The sequence below is a fragment of the Pseudonaja textilis genome, chromosome 1 (assembly GCF_049901715.1).
Source record: "Pseudonaja textilis isolate UNSWEBS1 chromosome 1, rPseTex1.2, whole genome shotgun sequence".
Classification (NCBI taxonomy): domain Eukaryota; kingdom Metazoa; phylum Chordata; class Lepidosauria; order Squamata; family Elapidae; genus Pseudonaja; species Pseudonaja textilis.
This window is the reverse complement of record NC_141990.1, coordinates 117,506,007-117,529,886: the sequence shown is the minus strand read 5'-3', so window position 1 is coordinate 117,529,886 and position 23,880 is coordinate 117,506,007. Positions and strand designations below refer to the sequence as shown.

The 23,880-nt window shown below is 42.7% G+C and overlaps 1 protein-coding gene across 1 annotated transcript in view; it reads left to right on the top strand.

Moving 5' to 3' along the window:
* COL19A1 (collagen type XIX alpha 1 chain) overlaps positions 1-23,880 on the top strand; it is a 205,055-nt gene that overhangs the window by 95,509 nt on the left and 85,666 nt on the right. The window contains exons 12-13 of the mRNA XM_087920538.1: positions 1,838-1,882; positions 23,647-23,691. Coding sequence (XP_087776664.1) covers positions 1,838-1,882; positions 23,647-23,691 — 90 coding nt within the window. The remainder of the gene's footprint in view (positions 1-1,837; positions 1,883-23,646; positions 23,692-23,880) is intronic.

The following is a 23,880-nucleotide window of genomic DNA, read 5'->3' as shown; positions in this document are numbered from 1 at the left end:
AGGGATTGAGACGATGAACGTCCGAGTGTTCAGTAGGGTCTTCCTCACTCACCGCTTCCTCGGAGTGAACAGTGGCAGAACTGGGCTTGGGGGTGGTCCCTTGGATTTCAGCGGCTGACTGGGTCGCTAGTTCTGCGGCTAAGGCTTCTTCAACCGCTTGGGAGAGGTTGAGATCTTTTCTGGCCAGCAAACGCCTCTGTAGTCTTAAGTCTTTGACTCCACAAACGAGTTGATCGAGTAACATGTCGTCCAGGTAATTTTTGAACTCGCAGTGGAGAGCTGCTGTCCTCAGGGTGGCCATGTATTGATTTATGGATTCCCCATCTGCTTGCTTCCTCATCCGGAAGGCAAAACGTCTCGCGATTTGCGACGGTTTAGGGGAGTAATGATTTGAAAGTGTTTCCAGCAGCTCTGGCCATGGAACGCTCTTGATTTCTCGTGGAGCAAGGAGGGCTGTTGCGGTATCGAAGACTGCAGCCACAGTAGCTGAGGAAGTATGACTTTATTCGGTGCTCCGCTGCATCAGCCAGACCGATGGCATCGATATAGTGATTGAAGCGGTTTCTATAAGAGTCCCACTTCTCTTCATCCGGCTTAAAGGGCGGAAATGCTGGGTTAGCGTTCATATTGGCGCCTCAGTCAATGGTAGACTGCCCTCTCTCTGGGTATACGAGGCCCAATAAGTGCTCACGTGAGCGCAGGCGGCTGTGGCTGCAGCGATTCACCTGGCTCAATGACTTCAGCTCTGTACTAGTGAGCATTAGAGGCTCTTGCTGTAACGCTGTGACTATTCAGCAATCTTTTTGAATCTCGCTCTCCCGGAGAGCGTTGGCGGATGCACTGACAGAGATTCAAATTTCGCACTCTCTGGGCGCGTAGGCAGCTGTGGACACAGCGCTGAGCTTCACTTGAGTTTCGAATTCAAACGACAGCAGTTTGAATTTCGCGCTCTTTTTCTCGAGCGGGGTGGCTGTAGCTTCAGCACCTGACTTCACTCTCTCTCTCTGTAGCTTCCTGTGCGAGCGGCTACAGACACTTCACTTTCACTTAGCTAACTAGCGAACTGACCGAGCTCTCTGCTTCGCGGCTGCGGTTCAATTGCCTATCGTGACTTCAGCTCAATGGAATGCTTCTGGTTAGCCATCCCACCTTCGTCGCCAGTGTTATAGATCAGGAAATGAGAGGCTAGACCAGAGCATTAACAAGGAATGGCTTTATTCAATTGAATAAAGGGCTGTCGCGTCTGCATACTAACAAGCAGACATGCTCAGCGAACAGCAGCTGGCTCGACCTAGCAGCCGGCTTTTATAGCCGGCTGTCGAAGGGAGCCAGCCAATGGGAGCTGTAAACGCCCCCGTAGTATAGACGGACTTGGTTGGGAACTTTGGTCAGTTCCAAGGACATAACAATTAGCACCCACAAGTACCTCAGTAAAATACCTGCTGTTAAGGGCTTTCTCTCAAAAGTATAATTTTGTAGGAAGTTCTGAAGATATCACAATTATTGTTGCATGTTGAAAAATGCTAAGTAGAATTCAATCTACTCCGGGAGAACTTTCTGTTATCAAAATATAATGGATATTTTCTGTGAAATTGATTTTTTTCTATTTGAAGTAATTATGTTTTGAACTGTTCTGTTTTAATAATGAAAAACATATATAACCTTAGCATTTTTCCAGATGAAGATGATAAAAAAGAGGTGGAAAGAAATCTCTCTCTTTTCCTGTGAATTAAAATTATATTTGGTCATTGTTTAAAAACAATCTTTAAGCAGAATTTTCACTTAAATATAACAACTTAAAAACAATAATGACTTTTTATATTTCTCTCAACTATAGGGTGAGCCTGGCTTGAAAGGGAACAAAGGTGAAGTAGGAGAAAAGGTAAATTATACTGATTTTTGCAAATTGATTTTGTGTAATAATTTTGAACTTTATATGATATCCATCTCTTATTATTTTGTATACAAATTCCTGCCCTGTGTGAGTGAATGACACATACTTTAATTACAAAGCATATGGTGACTAATAATAAGACTGCTTAAAATGTAATAATAATGTTGTCATTGGATTTTAAAATTTACCAAAAAAGACATATGTTTGCTAATAGTAGTTGGATATACAGCAACCAACCAAATAATTCTTTTAAAAACAGTTTGGATTGTTTTTCACTTTCAGGCCGGCTTTGATAATATTTTTTAATTTAATGAAAGGCAATTATTTATTTAGGGTTTTGTCTGCTGTTTCTTCCATTCCATTTATTTGTTCATATGCTCATTTCTCTTGTTATATATTCTCATGCATACAGATGTTAAAGTTGTCCAATTCTTAGAAGGCTGATATAAAAATAATAATAAATTGGACATTAAATGAAAGTTTTTAGGTCCTAGTTCATTGTTTCTTAATTTTTTTTTGCTTCCTCTTCCCACTTTTAAAATTTATGGAGAACCCAAAAGAGCTTTTGTTTATATTGGCTATATTTATTAATATTTACCACATTAAAATTTCAAATAGATACACTTGCTGCTATAAATGCTTTTCATGATTGTTTGGTGGGATTTTAATATTGCATTATTTTTCAACATAGAGGTGATTTGATGGACCCTTAAAAGTGTATTGGGGGACTATGAGGAATCCTTGGACCACAACCAGTGTCCTTGATCAGTCTGTGGTTTAATTCACAAATTAAGCAATATAAAGCTATATTTGCAAGATGTGCTTATTGTGGTTTATTCACCCCCCACCCCACCCCCCAAAAAACCACCATCAAAATTTGCAGCTAACCAGCCATAATTTTTCCAAGTGGCTTGAAACGTGGTAATACCAATTTCTTGAAAACAACTGAATAGTTCAAGTCTTTAAAATGGCAGGTTTTATGGATCCAAGAGTAATTGACCTTGTAGGATTACAAGCGATATGTCAGAAAGAATAAACTGAGAAGTTGTATTTACTGCTAATAATAGTTATGTGACAAAGTTTTGAAAAATATTCCTGCAGCCTCTGTTCAGCAAGTTCTTAATTTTAAATTGTTATTTATGGGTTAAACAGGTTCCCAACAGTTTAGCCAAAATCCTTGTTTTGCTATTGTATTTTGAGGGACTTTAGATGATGATGACATTCAGACTGAAAAGCCTTTGGGTTCGGCTTTCTTCGTTTAGGAGCAGTCTTTGAACACGAGTGTCCATTAATACAAAGTTTCCTGATTTTGGTCTTGACTCCAAGAAGTCTGTGGCAATATTATAAGAGTTTCTGAGTGCTTAAAAAGAATTAGTAATCAACACTTGTTTTCTTTATTAATAATTATAGGCTTTGTGATATTTATTGATGTTACCGGACATGCATAGGAGTTTAAAGCATGAAGCCAAAAGTTAAGGGAAAAAAAATATGTCTAGAGTATTTTTAAAAATTCAACACAGGAATAAACGTACTACTGGTACTTTCTGAAGCAAATTTGACTGTATTCCCATCCTTGCAATAAGGAGAAAACCCACCTGTATGGTCACTGAGAGTCAACTTGATAACATATTTGTTTTCACATAACCAATCATTTGAAATCCAGACAAGGGATTTTGCAAATTCAAACTAAAAATCCATAAAGTTAATTCAGGAACAGATGCTGTTATAAGTTAATTCCATTCCAATGTAAGAATTGCCTATAAAAATATTGCTTAGTACTTTGTACTTTAAAAATGTGGGAGATAGTATGTTAAAAGATCATAAACATCTCAAAAAAATTATATGGGCACATATGAAATAAGGGATGGTAACATTATTTGAAAGGAAGTACTTGAATAACTTCCTGAACAGCATGGTGAACTGAGCACAAATCTGCTTTTTGTGGAGCCAATGAACATGGCCAAAATAGAAGTCAGTAAAAGGATTGGCTTCTTGGAATTCTTCTCCAAATTAAGGAGAAGATGAAGAGATTGCAAATCAGCAGGTTTGAAAGGTCTGAGGCCTGGGGGTGGGGGGGTGGGGGGGATATTCATGTTGCCTAAGCCACACTTCAATGCCTTTCAAAGAGACCCTGGGTTTTCATATTTCCTCTCTTAGTTACTTTAGGAAATTGCTTATTATTGACTTTTGGGGGGTAAAAGCCTTCTGAAAGACAAGCTGCTTTATACTGTGAGAGGTTTCTTCCACTCTGGATGGAACGATCTCTAAGTTTAGCAAGAAAAACTGTAATGTTTGGAAATCAGCAAAATGGAATCTGTAATGTTGATTTTGGAAAATTAAGGTGTTATGTTTGGGAAATGAGAGGCTGAACCAGGGCATGGATGCAACAAATACTTTATTAGAATAATAAAGGACTGAACGTGCTTGCCAAGCCTGGAACTGGCTCGCAGCGATCAGCAACTGGTTGGACCCCGCAGCCTGCTTTTATAGCTGGCTGCTGGGGAGAACCAACCAATGAGCGAGGGGGCAGCCGCCCCCGCGGCGCGAACGGACCTGAGTGGGAACTCCTTAGAGTTCCAGGGACATAACACCCCTTTCCCCCAGATGCGAACACGCATAGTCTTTAAGGTAGGCCGGAGGTTTATGCTGGCGCCCAGAACGGCGCAACTCTGGTGGGTTGTCTGTCAGTTCAGAGTCTGTAGGGGAAGGCTGGATCGGTAGGGAGTCACGAACGCGTCCCTCAGTGCGGGTTGGCTCGGGACTCGTAGGGCTGGTCACTGGGGACGAGCTCCCGTTGACTGGTTCGGACTGGTCAGCCATCTGGAAGTCGCTGTCCGTGTTCGGATTCTCTGGATCGGCTGCTGGTGTAAGCAGGTCACCGGAATTGGTGCTGATGTGGGGTTGATGCTGTGGCCTCGCCCCGGTCTGTAATTCTGAGTCACTGCTGACGAGAGTGCTGTGGCGCCTCCGCAGCTGGTCCAGGTGCCTTCTCCAGACTCGGCCGTCCTCCAGTCTGACTCGATATGACCTGGGTCCGGTGATGGCCACGATCTCGCCCTGGATCCACAGAGGGTCTCCAGCGAAGTTCCTCGCGAACACGGGTTCCTGTAAGACAAAATGCCTAACCCCCGATGTGGAAGTGAGGGGAGAGTCAGGGCAGTAATGTGGGTGAAGCCTGTCCAATACAGTCCGCAGGCGTCTGCCCATCAGGAGCTCAGCTGGGGACTTATTAGTGACTGTGCACGGGGTTGAGTGCTGGCTCATCAAGAAACGGGAGAGTTTGTGGTGCCAGTCTTCCTTGCTGAACCTAGCTAGGGCTTCTTTAGTGGTCCTAACGGCTCTTTCAGCCAATCCGTTACTGGCAGGATGAAAGGGGGCCGTGAAGATGTGGCGGATGCCCAGGTTGGCAGCGAAACGGCTGAACTCGGCTGATGCGAACTGGGGGCCATTGTCGGAAACAATAGAGTCTGGAAGCCCGTGTGTTACAAACAGGCGAGTTAATACCTTGGTAATCGCTTGTGTGGTGGTTGTGGATAGTTGTGCTACGTCAATCCACTTAGAGTAGGAGTCTACGACCACCAGGAACATTTTTCCATGCAACGGGCCGGCTAGGTCGATGTGAATTCTGGACCACGGAGCGCTGGCGCTTTCCCACTTAGTGGGGGTGGCAATTGGAGGGGCTGGACGGGATTCCTGGCAGGGATGGCAGGAGCTTACCCATCTGATGATGTCTTCGTCGAGGCCCAGCCACCATACGTAGCTGCGTGCTAATGCCTTCATTCTGACGATGCCAGGGTGCCCCTCGTGCAACGCCTCCAGAACTCGGGTACGCAGTGAGGTCGGGATGACCACTCGTGTGCCCCACAGCAAACAGCCCTGCAAACTGGATAATTCCTGTAGGCGGGTCTTGAAAGGCGTAAATTTGGTTTCAACATCACCGCCCAGCCACCCCCTCCTCACCCAGTCCAGTACCTGGGCGATCGTTGTGTCAGTCTTGGATTTGGCCGCAATGTCAAGGGCAGTGATGGGGAGGTCCAATTGGGTGACCTCAAAAATAGCATGGACCGGTGAGGGCGTCTGCGTGGGACAACGTTTTACCTGGACGGTGTATGAGTCTATACGAGTATGCCGCTAGAAAAAGAGTCCATCTCGTCATTCTAGGAGACAGGACTTGAGGGGTCTGTTTGTCCCCAGCTGGTAGACCCAGGAGAGGCTTATGATCCGTGACCAGCTCGAAAAAGTAGCCAAAGAGAAATTCGTGAAATTTCTTCACTGCTGCGACAGCTGCTAGAGCTTCCTTATCGATTTGGCTATAATTTCGCTCTGTCGCAGAGAGCGTCCTGGAAAAAAAGCGATGGGAGCTTCGAGCCATTGGGGAGCCTGTGGCTTAACACTGCCCCAATTCCAAAAGGGGATGCGTCTGCTGCTAGCACTAATGGAAGGTTGGGGTCGAACTGAATAAGGACCGCCTCTGACGTGAGTAATGATTTGACTCATGCGCAAAAGCGGAGTCTTCTTTGTGACCCCAGTGCCAAGGCGATTTTTTATCCAACAGTCTGTGCAGGGGTTCTGCCACTGATGCTTTGTGGGGCAGGAAGGATGCGTAAAAATTCAATAGTCCCAAGAAGGCCTGCAGTTCCGCTTTGGAGGTTGGAGTGGGTGCCTCGTGAATTGCCTTAACCTTGGACTCCAGGGGGTGAATGCCTGAGGCGTCAATTTTATAACCCAGAAAGTCCACCTGTCTAGTGGCAATGGCACATTTTTCTTTTTTTAATTTGAGGCCATGCTGTCTGAACCTCTCTAACACTGCTCGAACTCTCTGGAAGAGTTGGGGTCTGTCCCTGGCCGAGACTAAGATGTCGTCGAAGTAGGGTACTACGCCAGGGAGGCCCTGCAAAATCCGCTCCATGAGGGATTGAAAAATGCCAGGGGCAACACTTACGCCAAATTGGAGACGCTTACACCGGAAAGCAGCCCTGTGAGTGACAATGGTCTGGAGTTCCGCTGTTTGGTTGTCAACAGGGAACTGCTGATACGCTTGAGACATGTCCAATTTGGCAAAAATGCTGCCAGGTTCAAAAGTGTGTAATAAATGCTGAATGACGGGCACTGGGTAAGCGCTAACTTGTAAAAACTTATTAATTGTGGTTTTGTAGTCCGAGCAAATTCTCAGGCTACCGTCTTTTTTGAGGGGTGTGACAATGGGCGTCTCCCATTTGGCGAAATCTGTTGGCTCAATGACCCCTTGTTTTAATAATTTATCCAATTCCGCATCTAATTTAGGCCGAATAGCGAATGGGACTCTACGAGGTTTTAGCCTGATTGGGACTGCTTGGGGGTCGACTGAGAATGAGATAGGGGTACCGTTATAACACCCCAGCTCCTCGCTGAATACATCTGAGTAGTCAGCGAATAAGGAGTCAGTGTCAGAGGTTGAGACAGCATGGACTCCTGTTAGCCCTAGGCCGAGATGGGGAAACCAATCAAGCCCCAAGAGTGTGGGGAGGTTGCCGTTAACTACCACTAGAGGTAGGTGACCTTTGAACGTTTTAAAATTGACAAGGAACTTGCCTCTGCCGATTACAGGAATGTCCTTCCCCTGGTAGTCCTTCAGGCTAAACTGGCACTTCTGGAGCCGGCTTCTTGATAGACTGGGCTGTAGCCTCTTGAGGGTGCTCCACAAGATAATTGAGAGCGCTGACCCTGTGTCAACCTCCATGCGACAAGGTTTACCTTCTAACAAAACGGAGAGAGAGATTTTACTAATGGTATGGCAAGTGTGCTTGGCATGGGGGTAAGTGCGACAGTTCAATACTTGCCTCTGAGGTCCAGAATGTGAGAAGGGAGGGTGCCTTTGTGCCGAGTTGTGAGGGGCTTGACAGACTCTCGCGATGTGCCCCTTTTTGTGGCAGATGTTGCAGGTGGCTCCTTTGAATTTGCAGGTGGCCCTCGGGTGAGATCCACCACAGGATAGGCACAGGGTGATGTGTTTGGGTGGACTGATGCTTTCTTGCTTGGCTCCTACCTGTGGTTTCCTGGCGTTGGTGAGGCGGTGGATGTCGGTTTCATCACTGGGGCCTTCCTCTATGACCACCTCTTCGGAGTGGACTGGAACTGCCGTTAGCTTGGAAGTAGGACCTTGGATTTCGGTGGCTGAGTGTGCTGCCAGCTCTGCTGCCAGGGCCTCCTCGACGGCTTGTGCGAGGTTGAGGTCTTTCTTAGCGAGTAGGCGCCTTTGGAGGTGGAGATCCTTGACTCCGCAGACTAGCTGATCGAGGAGCATGTCCTCCAGGTAGGTTCCAAACCCACAATGGAGTGCTGCAGTCCTGAGGGCGGCCATGTACTGGTTGATGGTCTCTTTGTCTGATTGCTTCCTCATACGGAAGGTGAATCGCCTGGCAATCTGTGAGGGTCTGGGAGAATAGTGGTTAGTAAGGATTTCTAACAGTTCTGACCATGGAACGTTTTTTAACTCACGTGGAGCCACGAGTGCTGTGGCAGTGTCAAAGACGATGGCTCCACAGTAGATCAGGAAATATGATTTTTTCCGGTGCTCCCCTGCATCAGCCAGCCCAATTGCGTCGATGTAATGGTTAAAGCGGTTCTTGTATGACTCCCACTTCTCCTCATCCGGCTTGAACGCTGGGAAGACTGGATTGGAATTCATAGTGAGGAAATCAGGTTGTGTAATCTGTTGGAAAAATCTCTCTGGGGCAGCAGTAGGAAGGTTTCTTGTGCCTGTGGCAGGCAAGTGACTTCAGCTCTGGAGAGGCTTTTCACAGCTCTCTCTCTCTCTCTGGGCTAACACGTGGTTAGGCTGCCCGGCCGTTGGCAGCGTTTTGAAATTCGCGCCTGCGTGGGCGTCGGTGACTTTGAATTACAGCACCGCGCTGTACTTTTAGGGCACAAATTCAAATGACAGCCGTTTGAATTTCGCGCCTAAAGAAATGAGCAGCTGCGGCTCGCAGCGCTTCACTTTCCCTGTAGCTTGGCTAACAAGCGGCTACAGACGCTTCTCACTCTCGCTGCTTGCTGACCGCTCTCTCTGGCTGCGGATCAGCGTTCGCTTTCGTTGTCTGCTGATCGTTCTCTCTAGCTGTGGATCAGCGTTTGCTCTTATTGCCTTCTGATCGCTCTCTCTGGCTGCGGATCAGCGGCTAGTGATTCAGCGGTTGCAATGTGCCTCTGGTAGCCATCCCATCCTCGTCGCCAGTGTTATGTTTGGGAAATGAGAGGCTGAACCAGGGCATGGATGCAACAAATACTTTATTAGAATAATAAAGGACTGAACGTGCTTGCCAAGCCTGGAACTGGCTCGCAGCGATCAGCAACTGGTTGGACCCCGCAGCCTGCTTTTATAGCTGGCTGCTGGGGAGAACCAACCAATGAGCGAGGGGGCAGCCGCCCCCGCAGCGCGAACGGACCTGAGTGGGAACTCCTTAGAGTTCCAGGGACATAACATAAGGGGCTGGATGGATTTGAAAGAATATTTACTGAGGGGGGAGGGGGGTTAAATTTATAAAACAATATATGAGATATTTGATACTGAAAAAACTTTCATAGGAAAACTTTTATGATTGGAAAATAAACAGATGATAAGAGTTTGGTTACAGGGAATCAAAGAGAACCAGAGAAAACAAAGGATTACTATTAAAGGAGAGCAGACCCATTAATACAATGGAGCAATACTAACTATAAAAGAAATTAAGGCTGCTTGGGAACAATTTACTCAGAAGTTACTTATAAGTTTACTCAGAAGTTACTTACAAGTTTGTATGCTATTACAGAAAAGGATATGAACAATAGATTTTATTGGATATAATAAAGACTGAGACTGACCTGATTGTGAAGTTGGAGTTTTTAAAATATTAGATTATAAAATGATATGGAAAAAGATGTTGTGGAATTGAAAATGGATTTTAAAATGCCAGAATATAAAACTGATGTTGAAAAATGAACATCCATGTTTCAATATTATGGAGAAATAGTTCAATCTATATAAAATTTATGATTGTACTTCTAGCAAAGAACATGACTTCCAGCACAGTTGCTTTAAAGTAGAGTATTGATTTTCCACTCCTGAATAACGGTGTCCATAACATTTTGAGAAAATACAAATTGAAATAAAATAGAGAAAGAAAACCAGTATATAGTAAAGTCGTTTGTTCTCAGAAATGCCTGTGAGGGTTTCGGTCTAAATCAAAAGGAATGATTAAAAAATGTACTTCTGTTTGAAAAAAGCATGGCTCTAAGCCTGTTTCATGTTTATTTGGAAACAAACTCTAATGATATTAGTTGTGTCAATATAGGATTTCAATATTTTAAAAGTCCAGTACATTAGCTAAATAACTGCAAGAATTTGCTTCTTTGGGGAGGAAATGACAATAAAAATGAATAGATTATGCTTACAGCAGTCTTTTTTTAAAAAAGTTTTTATTGGTTTTTAAAAACAAACATAAATAAACAAAACATAAAAAACATCAAGCCATCTTCCATATGTATACATACAGTGTGCCGGTTGGTTTACAAATGGTTTTGTGCTTCCATTTCGTAGTCTTCAGTTACAATTACATTGCATATAATCTCGTATTTTCAATCAAAAATTAAATACCTTAGTATCATTATTAATCAATCATTTGACTATACTTTTATTCATTCATGTTTTACAAGATAATCATAATTTACTTAGTTTGTTTTATAACAGTTCATATTATCATCCCAAATCTATCCTAAAATCATTTTGTAGATATAGTAAGAAAAAAGTACATCTTTATATATTTATTATTTTCTAAAAGTCTACATATTTCATTACTGTATTTTATTGTCTAACCATTGATGGAATAGATCCCAAATTTTATAAAATTGTTTATCCTCTTGTTCTCTAATTTCAAATGTCAACCTACTCATTTCAGCACATTCCAATATTTTCTTAATCACTTCCTCCTATGATGGTATTTTCTCATTTTTCCAGTTTTTAGCAAATACAATCCTTGCCGCTGTTAATACATTTACAATCAAATATTTCAAGTCTTTACTATATATTTCAGGTAAAATTCCCAATAAAAATATCTCTGGTTTCAAGTCTATATGTTTTTTTGTCATTTTTTCCAACCACATGTGGATTTTAGTCCAGTATTTTTTAGCATCCGCACATGTCCACCACATATGGTAATATGAGCCAGGTGTCTGATGACATTTCCAACATTTTTCTGATTTATTCTTGAATATTCTTGCTATTCTTGTCGGGGGTAAATGCCACCTGTAAAACATCTTATACAAATTTTCTTTATATGCTGTTGACATTGTCATTTCATAATTTTGAGACCACAATTTTTGCCATTTCTCTAAATCAATCCCATATCCAAAATTCTTCCCCCAAGCAATCATAGTTTCTTTAACTTGTTCTTCTAATTTAATTTCTAATAAATATCCACACAATTTTTAATCACCTTTTCATCAGTACCTGTCAAAATCTTATCTAAATTAGTCAATTTATCATAGAAACCTTCCATTTGAGAATCTTTATCATACCTTGAATGTATTTGCGCATATGAAAACCAATTCATCTTTAAACCTTGTTCCTCTAGTTTTTGTATAGATTTGAGTTCACCCTTTTCATTCAGTATTTCACCATATCTAACTCTTTGTTCCTTTTTGTATATTATAGGATAAGAAAATGCTTCAATAGTCGATAGCCAGACTGGAATTTTCAAATAACATTGTCTTTTAATCTTCTCCCAGTTTAACCACAGAGACTCCCATATATAATGTTTTCTAAAATACCCCTGTGTTTTAGTTCCTTTATACCATAAAAAAGCATGCCACCCCAACAACAAATCATGTCATTCTAATGTCAACAATCTAGTATTTCTTAGTGTTATCTGTTAAGTTCGGGAAATGAGAGGCTGAACCAGGGCATGGGTGCAACAAATACTTTATTAGAATAATAAAGGACTGAACATGCTTGCCAAGCCTAGAACTGGCTCGCAGCGATCAGCAACTGGTTGGACCCCGCAGCCTGCTTTTATAGCTGGCTGCTGGGGAGAACCAACCAATGAGAGGGGACAACCGCCCCCGTGGCGTGAACGGACCTGAGTGGGAACTTCCATAAGTTCCAGGGACATAACACCCCTTCCCCCCAGATGCGAACACGCATAGTCTTTAAGGTATGTGGGAGGCTTGTGCTGGTGCCCAGAACGGCGCAACTCTGGGGAGTTGTCTGGTAGTTCAGAGTCTGCAAGGGAAGGTTGGACCGGTGGGGTGTCACGAACGTGTTCCTCGGTCAGTGCCGGTTCGGGACTCGTAGGGCTGGTTGCTGGGGATGTGCTTCCGTTGGCTGGTTCGGACTGGTCATCCATCTGGTGGTCACGATTCGTGTTCGAGCTCCCCGACTCGGCTGCAGGCGTGAGCTGGTCCCCGGGATTGGTGCTGATGTGGGGTTGATGCTGAAGCCTCGCACCGGTCTGCAACCATGAGTCACTGCTGACGTGAGTGCCTTGGCATCTCCGCAGCTGATCCAGGTGCCTTCTCCAGACTCGGCCATCCTCCAGTCTGACTCGATATGACCTGGGTCCGGTGATGGCCACGATCTCGCCCGGGATCCACAGAGGGTCTCCAGCGAAGTTCCTCGCGAACACGGGTTCCTGTAAGACAAAATGCCTAACCCCCGACGTGGAAGCGAGGGGAGAGTCAGGGCAGTAATGTGGGTGAAGCCTGTCCAATACAGTCCGCAGGCGTCTACCCATCAAGAGCTCAGCCGGGGACTTATTAGTGACTGTGCACGGGGTTGAGTGCTGGCTCAGCAAGAAACGGGAGAGTCTGTGGTGCCAGTCTTCCTTGCTGAACCTAGCTAGGGCTTCTTTGGTGGTCCTAACGGCTCTTTCTGCCAATCCGTTACTGGCAGGATGAAAGGGGGCCATGAAGATGTGGCGGATGCCCAGGTTGGCAGCGAAGCGACTGAACTCAGCCGATGCGAACTGGGGGCCATTGTCAGAAACAATTGAGTCTGGTAGCCTGTGCGTTACGAACAGGCGAGTTAATACCTTGGTAACTGCTTGCGTGGTGGTTGTGGATAGTTGTGCTACGTCAATCCATTTAGAGTAAGAGTCCACGACCACCAGGAACATTTTGCCGTGCAACGGGCCCGCTAGGTCGATGTGGATCCTGGACCAAGGTGTGCTGGTGCTTTCCCACTTGGTGGGTGTGGCAATTGGAGGGGATGGACGGGATTCCTGGCAGGGATGGCAGGAGCTTACCCATCTGATGATGTCATCGTCGAGGCCCGGCCACCATACGTAGCTTCGCGCTAATGCCTTCATCCTGACGATGCCAGGGTGGCCCTCGTGTAGCGCCTCCAAAACTCGGGTACGCAGTGAGGTCGGGATGACCACTCATGTGCCCCACAGCAAACATCCCTGCAGACTGGATAACTCCTGTAGGCGGGTCTTAAAAGGCGTGAATTTGGTTTCAACATCACTGCCCGGCCACCCCCTCCTCACCCAGTCCAGTACCTGGGCGATCGTTTTGTCTGCCTTGGATTTGGCAGCAATGTCTAGGGCAGTGATGGGGAGGTCCAGTTGGGTGACCTCAAAAATAGCGTGGACCGGGGCAGGATCCTCAGCTGGAGCCGGCAGGGGGCAGCGGCTGAGGGCGTCTGCGTGAGACAATGTTTTACCTGGACGGTGTATGAGTCTATACGAGTATGCCGCTAGGAAAAGAGTCCACCTCGTCATTCTAGGAGACAGGACTTGAGGGGTCTGTTTGTCACCTGCTAGTAGACCCAGGAGAGGCTTATGATCCGTGACCAGCTCGAAAAAGTGGCCAAAAAGAAATTCATGGAATTTCTTCACAGCTGCGACAGCTGCTAAAGCTTCCTTATCGATTTGGCTATAATTGCGCTCTGTTGCAGAGAGCGTCCTAGAAAAAAAAGCGATGGGGGCTTCGGCGCCATTGGGAAGCCTGTGGCTTAACACTGCCCCGATTCCAAAAGGGGATGTGTCCGCTGCTAGCACTAATGGAAGGTTGGGGTCAAACTGAATGAGGACCGCCTCCGACGTGAGTAGTGATTTGATGGCGCGAGCGGAGTCTTCCTTGTGTCCCCAATGCCAAGGCGATTTTTGTCCAAAAGTCTGTGCAGGGGTTCCGCCACAGATGCTTTATGGGGCAGGAAGGACGCGTAAAAATTCAATAGCCCCAAGAAGGCCTGCAGTTCCGCTTTGGAGGTTGGAGTGGGTGCCTCGTGAATTGCCTTAACCTTGGACTCCAGGGGGTGAATGCCTGAGGCGTCAATTTTATAACCCAGAAAGTCCACCTGTCTAGTGGCAATGGCACATTTTTCTTTTTTTAATTTGAGGCCGTGCTGTCTGAACCTCTCTAACACTGCTCGAACTCTCTGGAAGAGTTGGGGTCTGTCCCTGGCCGAAACTAAGATGTCGTCGAAGTAGGGTACTACACCAGGGAGGCCCTGCAAAATCCGCTCCATGAGGGATTGAAAAATGCCTGGGGCAACACTTACGCCAAATTGGAGACGCTTGCACCGGAAAGCACCCCTGTGAGTGACAATGGTCTGGAGTTCCGCTGTTTGGTTGTCAACAGGGAACTGCTGATACGCTTGAGACATGTCCAATTTGGCAAAAATGCTGCCAGGTTCAAAAGTGTGTAATAAATGCTGAATGACGGGCACTGGGTAAGTGCTAACTTGTAAAAACTTATTAATTGTGGTTTTGTAGTCCGAGCAAATTCTCAGGCTACCGTCTTTTTTGAGGGGTGTGACAATGGGCGTCTCCCACTTGGCGAAATCTGTTGGCTCAATGACCCCTTGTTTTAGTAATTTATCCAGTTCCGCATCTAATTTAGGCCGAATAGCGAATGGGACTCTACGAGGTTTTAGCCTGATTGGGACTGCTTGGGGGTCGACTGAGAATGAGATAGGGGTACCGTTATAACACCCCAGCTCATTGCTGAATACGTCTGAGTAATCAGCGAATAAGGAGTCAGTGTCAGAGGTTGAGACAGCGTGGACTCCTGTTAACCCTAGGCCGAGATGGGGAAACCAATCAAGCCCCAAGAGTGTGGGGAGATTTCTGTTAACTACCACTAGAGGTAGGTGGCCTTTGAAAGTTTTAAAATTAACAAGAAACTTGCCTCTGCCGATTACAGGAATGTCCTTCCCCTGGTAGTCCTTCAGGCTAAACTGGCACTTCTGGAGCTGGTTTCTGGATAGATTGGGCTGTAGTCTCTTGAGGGTGCTCCAAGAGATAATTGAGAGCGCTGACCCCGTGTCAACCTCCATGCGACAAGGTCTACCTTCTAACAAAACGGAGAGAGAGATTTTACTAATGGCATGGCAAGCGTGCTTCGCATGGTGGCGAGTACGACAGTTCAATACTTGCCTTTGGGGTCCAGAATGTGAAAAGGAAGGGTGCCTTTGTGCCGAGTTGTGAGCGGCTTGACAGACTCTCGCGATGTGCCCCTTTTTGTGGCAAATGTTGCAGGTGGCTCCCTTGAATTTGCAGGTGGTCCTCAGGTGAGATCCACCACAAGATAGGCACAGGGTGATGTGTTTGGGTGGACTGACGCTTTCTTGCTTGGCTCCTACCTGCGGGTGTCTGGCGTGGGCGAGGCGGTGGATGTCGGCTGCATCGCTGGGGTCCTCTTCAATGACCACCTCTTCAGAGTGGACTGAAACTGCACTTTGCTTGGAAACAGGCCCTTGGATTTCGGTGGCTGAGTGTGCTGCCAGCTCTGCTGCCAGGGCTTCCTCGACGGCTTGAGCGAGGTTGAGGTCCTTCTTGGCGAGTAGGCGCCTTTGGAGGTGAAGATCCTTGACCCCGCAGACTAGATGATCGAGGAGCATGTCATCCAAGTAGGTCCCAAACCCACAATGGAGTGCTGCTGTTCTGAGGGCAGCCACATACTGGTTGATGGTCTCTTTGTCTGATTGCTTCCTCATTCGGAAGGTGAACCGCCTGGCAATCTGTGAGGGTCTAGGAGAATAGTGGTTAGTAAGGATTTCTAACAGTTCTGTCCAGGGAACGTTTTTTAACTCACGTGGAGCCACGAGTGCTGTGGCAGTATCAAAGACGATGGCTCCACAGTAGATCAGGAAATATGATTTTTTCCGGTGCTCCCCTGCATCAGCCAACCCTATGGCGTCGATGTAGTGGTTAAAATGATTCTTGTATGACTCCCACTTCTCCTCATCCGGCTTGAACGATGGGAAAGCTGGGTTGGAGTTCATGATGAGAATTTTGTAGGATAATCTGTTGAAAAAAATCTCTCTGGGGCAGCAGCAGGAAGGTTTTTTTGTGCCTAAGGCAGGCTAGTGATTTCAGCTCTGGGGAGTTTTTCACAACTCTCTCCCTCTCTCTGGATTAACACGTGGTTTGGCTGCAACGGCCGTTGGCAGCGTTTTGAAATTTGCGCCTGCGTGGGCGTCAGTGACTTTGAAATACAGCACCGCGCTGTATTTTTGGACGGAAATTCAAATGACAGCCGTTTGAATTTCGCGCCTAAAGAAACGAGCGGCTGCGGCTCGCAGCGCTTCACTTTCCCTGTAGCTTGGCTAACTAGCGGCTACAGACGCTTCTCACTCTCGCTGCTTGCTGACCGCTCTCTCTGGTTGCGGATCAGCGTTCGCTCTTGTTTGCCTGCTGATCGTTCTCTCTAGCTGCGGATCAGCGTTTGCTCTTATTGCCTTCTGATCGCTCTCTCTGGCTGCGGATCAGCGGCTAGTGATTCAGCGGTTGCAATGTGCCTCTGGTCGCCATCCCATCTTCGTCGCCAGTGTTAAGTTCGGGAAATGAGAGGCTGAACCAGGGCATGGGTGCAACAAATACTTTATTAGAATAATAAAGGACTGAACGTGCTTGCCAAGCCTGGAACTGGCTCGCAGCGATCAGCAACTGGTTGGACCCCGCAGCCTGCTTTTATAGCTGGCTGCTGGGGAGAACCAACCAATGAGAGGGGACAACCGCCCCCGCGGCGCGAACGGACCTGGGTGGGAACTTCCATAAGTTCCAGGGACATAACATTATCCATTCCTTAACCCACATCAGATTTGTAGCTTGATAATACAACTCCCAATTAGGCAAACCAAATCCTCCTCTAATTCTAGCATCTTGCAAAAGTTTTAACTTTATTCTCGCTTTCTTACCTTGCCATATATATTTCAACACAATTTTATTTAAATCTTCAAAGTAATCTTTTCCAAGCCTAATTGGAATTGTTTGAAACAAATATAAAATTCTGGGTAATATATTCATCTTGATTATTGAAATTCTCCCTATTAGTGACAGTTGTAAATTTTCCCATTTCGCCAGATCTAGCGCTATCTACTGTTTAAGTTTGATATAATTATTCTCTTTTAGTGTACTACATCTTGCTGTCAAATATAACCCCAAGTACTTGATCTTATTCGTGACCTGAATTTTCAATAGGTCTGCCAGTTCTTCCTTTTGTCTTAATAGCATATTCTTTGTCAAGATCTTTGTCTTATCTTTATTTATTTTCAAACCAGCTACCTTTCCATATACCTCTATCTTTTCTATCAATTTTGGTGCTGTTTCCAGATCATCTGCAAATGCTCTCAGCTTAAATTCTTCCTTTTTGATTTTCATTCCTTTTATATTCTTTTCATCTCTAATATTTCTGTTTAGCACTTCCAAAGTTAACACAAACAACAAAGGTGATAGTGGGCACCCTTGTCTTGTTCCTTTTCTTATATTAATAGAGTCTGTCAGTTCTCCCTCTATCATTACCTTTGCCGTTTGCTTATAGTATATAGCTTCTATTGCTTGAATAAATTTTCTAGCAAAGCCCATCTGTTCCAACAGTAATAACATGAATCACCAATTCACATTATCAAATGCCTTCTGTGCATCTAGAAATATCAGAGCCATTTGTTTTTCAGGATATGCCTCGTAGGATTCCAAGGTGTCCAAGATTACTCTCATATTATCTTTAATTTGTCTCTTTGGCAGAAATCCATTTTGATCAGGATGAATAAAATTATTTAGATATTTTTTACGTCTTTCTGCCAATATTGAAGCAAAGATTTTATAATCTGCATTTAGTAGAGAAATAGGTCTATAGTTCTTAATTTGTAATGGATCGGCCTCCTCTTTAGGAATAAGTGTAATATAGGCTTCTGACCATGATTTAGGTATCTTCTTCTTTAACATAACTTCATTCATAACTTTGAGCAATGGAAGATTCAATGATTCTTCTAATGGCAATTGAAAAAGAAGAAGGTGCAGTAGGTGGAAAGGTGGAAGCCAAAGAACAACGTGAACTAAGATCTACGAGAGCTGCTAAACCTAACTGCAAAATATAACCATGGAAGAGAAAAAACTGATTACAATTAATATAAATGGACTTAACTCAGCCGTTAAAAGAAGGAAAACCTTTCATAAATTAGAGAAATTAAAATTTGATATAATTTGTCTACAAGAAGTACATATCAAAAAACAATATGAACAATTGTTGATACAGCCAAAACTAGGGAAAATATTTACTTCCTTGACACAATGTAAGAAAAGAGGAGTGGTTTTATATATTAAAGAGACCATCCCAGAAAAATTGATTTATACCGATGATGACAGAAGAATACTAATGGTGGAAATAATGGACAATAATACGAAAACACTCCTGATTGCAATCTATGCTCCGAATGACAAACAAGAAGAATTCTACAAAAAATTACATATGAAAATAATTGAACTGGACTATGCTAATATAGTTATGATGGGAGATTTTAATGGAATTGTAGACAATTAATTGGACTATACAGCGCAGAAAAATAATAAAGCAAAACAGAAAGACTCTCCCTAAATCTTTTTTTAAAATGGTAGATGAAATAAACTTAAAAGATACATGGAGAGAAAGAAATGCTAAAACTAAACAATACACCTTCTATTAAAATAGAGACTTATCATGGTCCAGAATAGATATGATATGGATGTCAACAGAATTAATAACTAATATTCAAGAAATAAATATTGAAACAATATTTATTGGGCAGATCACAATCCAATGACAATTAAATGGAAAGGACAAAAAAGAAGATCTAGATCAGGGGTCTCAAATACAATTTACCTGGGGACTGCTGGAGGCAGAGTCTGGGTGAGGCTGGGCCGCATAATATTATACTTTATATTATACTTTATATTTATATTATACACTAATATTATACTTTCATATCACGGTGGGGACCACAGGATATCGTCCTGCGGGCCGCATTTGGCCCACGGGCCACGAGAATGAGACCTCTGATCTAGATGGACATTAAATAATACTATTTTAAAGGAAAAAGACTTCACACAGTGGATGGAGAAAGAATTGGCTTTTTTCTTTAGAGAAAACAAAAAAGAAGATACATCAATTCAGAATGTATGGGATACAATGAAGGCATATGTTAGAGGCTTGATAATAGACTATACAAGGAAAAGGAATACTATGAAAAGACTAGCCTCTAAGGCCTTAGAGGATGAATATAAAAGACTTGAAAAAGTGCTACAGAAAATGTCACAGAAAAAGGACATCAAGCTAAAAATGGATATAATTAAACATAAAATGGGTCAAATAGAAAAAGAAGAATTAGCACAGAAAATTAGAGGTGCTTAGCAGAACTACTTTGAAGACGCAAACAAACCAGGTAGATTGTTAGCATACAAATTGAGAAAGGAGAAAGAATCAAGGAAAATATTGCAGTTAATAGATGACCAATGCCAAGTTTGCTATGGTAGTAAAGAGAAGAAGGAAATCATTCAAGACTTCTATGGGAAACTATATATGCAAGAGAATATTGATGAGGAAAGAGTTAAACAGTATTTACAGAATGCTAATTTACCTCAGATACCTAAAGAGATTGAAACAATGTTAGAAAGCAATATAACAATGATGGAGTTAACTGAAGCACTCAAGAAGCAAAATAATGGAAAGGCACCAGGCCCAGATGGACTTCCGGCAGAATTTTACAAGATTATGCTTACAGTAGTCTTTATAGCACTTCCAACAAATGTTTAGAATAACGCTACTTACCTGCCTAGAAGACCATTTCCTCAGGGACAATATATTGTATTATCTCTCCAACAATATATTGTATTATCTCTCCAACCACTGGACGTGTTGGTATATATCTAAGAACTCACCCACACATTCCTGAAGATGTGCTTTTCTCCCACTGGGAAAACAATAAGTTGTTCTGGAAACTGCTCCCCAACCCCACCCTGACCAATCTTGAAATAAAAATGTAACAAATACTCAAGTGAAGAATATGAACTGAGAGGCAGAGTAGTAGCTGTTATGAAATGAAATTGAAGTTATGAAGTCAGAACTGAACTGAATGAGCTTCCCAGGCTAGCGTATAGTTGACATGGTTGTAATCCCTGACTGCATGGTACATGCTGGCCTCTTAAAAAAAATAGCATCGCTCTACTAAAGCCCCAGAAAGTATAGATGTCTTAAAAATGCATTCTATGAAAGTAATTCCATTTGTCATCTGCTGACAGAAAAAAATTGGCTCTTCACAACCTATAAACAGAAAAGGGAATTAGCTAGTTCTCTTCAGTTTTCAATCTTTTTAGAGAAAAACCAAATTTTAAAAAAATCAAAGTATAGATTAGATTAAATATTGACCCTATGGTGTGAACCTATAAAAACAACCTCAACTTGTTTTCTCTTGGAGACTGATTGTATCATCCACTTTCAAAGACCTGCATATCTGCCCGTTCTCCGGTATTTTGTTAATATAAAGGGGAAAGAAAACACTTATCCATCTTAATATTTTATTTGCAAGGTTTACTTCAGTTTTATTAATGGGAGAACATGTTTCCAGATTGCATAAATACCACTGAAGATTTCTCCAACCTGGAATACCTACATATTGGAATTATGTCTGTAAACTAGAACAAAAGCTGAAAGGCCTATGTCTTTGGTTGAGTAATCCGATTTGCTAAATTTAAACATCTGGAGAGAAATACTAAGTATTACAGTGATATGGTTCCAATTAATACAGAGCTGTAAATTGATAATTTTGAAAATGCCAATTTTATAATAGAATTTAGTCCTAGAAGTGACCTAAAATTACAAGTAGTCCATCTGTTAGTTATAATCAGGTTGTTGGCAGGTGTTCCCCCCCTTCTGTTTGTAGATTTTGGAAAGACTCAATCCCTTAGACTAGCATTACAAGGGATATGAGATATGAACTATCAGAATTAAATGTAAAAGTGCATGTGTCAACTAAAAAGATACTCCTTTGGTCTTTTTAGCTGCCAGAAAAAGGGAGTGGGGGAAAACAAGGCATTCTTGAAATGCTTAGATAATCACCTCGGCAGCCCAAAATTGTCAGAGCATAAGAAGGTTATTGGAGAGCATGATGGAGATGGATGGAGATGGATGTGTCCCATTGGAGAAGTCACATCCAGGGGGTGAGAAAAGACCAGGGTCAAGGGGGAAATGTATGATGTAATTTAGTATCGGCTGCACCCAGCCACGTACCAACATGGCAACTTCTAATAAACCAATTTACTTTTCTCTGAGATGTGGCTAGAGATTTTTTATTTGAATGAGGGTGGATTTGTTGGAGCCCTGACAGCATGTTCTTGGTGCGATTAATAAATGGAGTGATTTGTACAGCATTGGAAATAGGGAGGGAAAAAGAAATATTTTGTGAGAAAGCTGTATTGTTTATGTTATTTCTTACTACACAACAATATAGGAATTCAATAATAAATTATGGAAAGATATTTCACTTTGATCTTTAAACTATGAATTATATATAGAAAAAGGAAAGGAAAGGCTGGATTTGTTTGAAGAATTAATAAAACAAAGGAAGGAAAATGTGCAATATTTATTGGACACATAGAGCTTCTAACGGTTCTTCTTCCATTGTTCTCTGATTTTTTTTCAATTATTCTCTTTCTTTCCCTAGCATATTGTTCTCATTTTCCTTTGATTTTTCTCACATACAAGTCATCAGATGATTTAAAATGAAAACTAGGATTCCACATTTGTGGTACATCAGTCTGAAATATTTAGAAATCACTAATATTGATGTTTTATAAATTTGCCTTTTTCATAAACCTGGGGTGTATAAAATGTTGACAAGGTGGAAAAGCTGGAATTACATAGTATTTTTGTCTCTATTTTTTTTCTATCTACTCTTAATTTATGAGGGTCATCTTAAACTTGGGGTCATCTTCTCTCTGAGCACCATGGTATTTATTCAAGCCATACAGCCTTTCTAGATTATCTGGATGTCCAAGCTCTAGATGTAGCTCTATTGACCTACAAAATATGAATATTACTTCAGATAGCTAGCAACTAAGATTTTGGATTTTTTTCCACATGATGGAGTTTCATGCAGTTCTTAAGTATGACCTTTTCATAAGATCAGCAGTTGCCAACCAGTGGGCCGTGGCCCACCAATGGGCCACGAGAAAATTTTGGTGGGCCACAGAGAAATCTCACCCCCAGATCACCCCCCAAAGCAATTAATCCAGGTTGCACAGAAACAGAAGGCTGCGCTACCCACATGGCCCGTGGGAACCCTCCCTGCCCACTCGCTCCTTACCCAGCAAACCTGCCTACTGAATTGCTATTTTTCCTTTTTCCGATCATCAGCTGTTCTGCTGTGCTGGGAGATTTAGATTAGCTTGGAAGCAGGAAATGGTTGGGTTTTTTGCTTTCTAGCTAATCGTTAGATCTTCGGCTCTGCTTTTAAGCACAGGACTGAACGTTGTATTATTCAGTGCTGAAGGCAAGCAAATTTTATGTAACAGAATGAACTAGCCAATGGCAGATAGATGGATCTCTGAATGAATCTGTGATTCTGTGAGCAATTCAATCTGCCTGCCTGCTTTGCCTGATTTTGGGCAAAAGTTACTCTTTTTTATAAAAAATTCAATATTTAGATAAATATTTATAATATTTATATACAAGCCATGCCCAGCCAGTCCTATGACCACCAACCCACACCCACAAATTAGACCATGCCCACGGAACTGGTTAGTGGTCCCTGGGATTTAAAATTATGAGTTTGGTGGTCCCTAAGGTCCAAAAGGATGGCGACCCCTAAATTAGACCTCAATACATGTAGAAGAACTCTTAGGCTATGGTACTAGCTACACTTAATTTTCAATAAGTCTTAATGAATAAACAAATTTACTATTAAGATAGAATGTCATCCACTGAATTCTTAGGTAAGAAACCTTTCTAGATACCAACTTTCCACACCCTTGTATCTTGGGAAGTAGCATTTCATGTATTGGGCTAGTGAATACATTTGAGAGGTGACACATACTTTGGGTATACATACTTGCCTGTGGGTGCCAAGGACTTGACCTTAACAAGAACGGTGAAAAGAGGAGGAAATAAAAGTTGAATTAGTAAAATATTATCAAGTGCTATTGGAATAATAAAAACAATTGTGCCATATATTTGTATGAACTAGAGTCCTATTTTTCAGAAGTGAGAATGATGCCATGGAAGATGGAAACAAATATTTTACACGTCAGTGAAAAACATCATTAACAAATTTGGCTGCACTTCTATCTAATCATTTTGTTAACTCTTTTACTTTAATTCCATGAGAAAAATTATAAGATTAAATTGATGAAAATTAAAAATATAGTATTGTGGGTAATGAGTATAGATTATGCTGAAGTTTCAATTAAAAATTTCTACAATGATTTCCAAGAAGATATTTTCTCAAAGTACATATGTTAATTGGTGTTTGCTTGCTTTCTTTTTAGGGTGAAAAAGGAGAAAAAGGAATAGAAGGCATACCTGGAAGGGATGTAAGTTGATATGTATGTTTTGTTTAATTTCTTTGTGGATAATCACAAGGTAAAAGGTGATTGTACATAAAATCCTAATGAAGAAATAACAACTTAGTAAATTTATACAATTGGACCATTTGGTTAAGCAATCACCTAAAAAAAGAAATGGAAAAATCTCTTTCTCCTATCCTTTTTAGTTTTCTTTCT